At 58.7% G+C, this 584-nt stretch overlaps 1 protein-coding gene across 1 annotated transcript; it reads left to right on the forward strand.

The window, feature by feature from the left end:
• Positions 1 to 584, forward strand: LOC133929604 (TPD1 protein homolog 1B-like). The gene is made up of 2 exons (XM_062376405.1): positions 1 to 151; positions 232 to 584. Exons 1-2 carry the CDS (start codon positions 1 to 3, stop codon positions 582 to 584), a joined length of 504 nt encoding a protein of 167 aa, XP_062232389.1.

Below are 584 nucleotides of genomic sequence, written 5' to 3' on the forward strand. Positions count from 1 at the left end.
ATGGGATGCTTTCAGAAGCGTGCTGCCATGGTGATTGTGTTCGGCTTCCTCCTAGCTTGTGAAGCTGGAGTCGTTTCCGGTGATCCTCCATCTCCCTCCGCAGTGGATCATGAGAAGACGGTGGTGCACATGCGCAAGCTACTCAACATCAGTAAGATTAGCTATGTTAATCTGTACTCGATTCCTCCTCCAAACACACGGTAGCTGATGCATCGCCGTATGGTGTTACAGCTGCTGCCGGCACTGCGGCGACAGAGGAGGAGCTGATGATGGGGCTCGAGGAGTGCTCGGAGCAAGCCGTGGTGCTGTCCCAGGACAGCGAGGGCCCTATGCCGAACGGCATCGCGTCCTACAGCGTGGCAATCACCAACACCTGTCTGAGCCGCACGGTGCGCGAAGTCCACGTCTCCTGCGGCGAGTTCGCCTCCACGGAGCTCGTCAACCCGAACGACTTCCGGCGTGTCGCTGTCGGCGACTGCCTCGTCAGAAACGGAGGTGCCATGGGGCCGGGCGAGACCGTCGCCTTCGAGTACTCTAACTTGTTTAAGTACCAGCTCGACGTCGTCTCAGTCTCCTGCAGCTAG

Source organism: Phragmites australis, chromosome 9 (assembly GCF_958298935.1).
Source record: "Phragmites australis chromosome 9, lpPhrAust1.1, whole genome shotgun sequence".
NCBI classification, from domain to species: Eukaryota; Viridiplantae; Streptophyta; class Magnoliopsida; order Poales; family Poaceae; genus Phragmites; species Phragmites australis.

Excerpts from the sequence above, each read along its gene's own strand:
- LOC133929604 (XM_062376405.1), top strand. The coding sequence starts at position 1 with ATGGGATGCTTTCAGAAGCGTGCTGCCATGGTGATTGTGTTCGGCTTC. Across the intron at positions 152-231 it reads GCGCAAGCTACTCAACATCA|CTGCTGCCGGCACTGCGGCG; the intron begins GTAAGATTAGCT and ends ATGGTGTTACAG.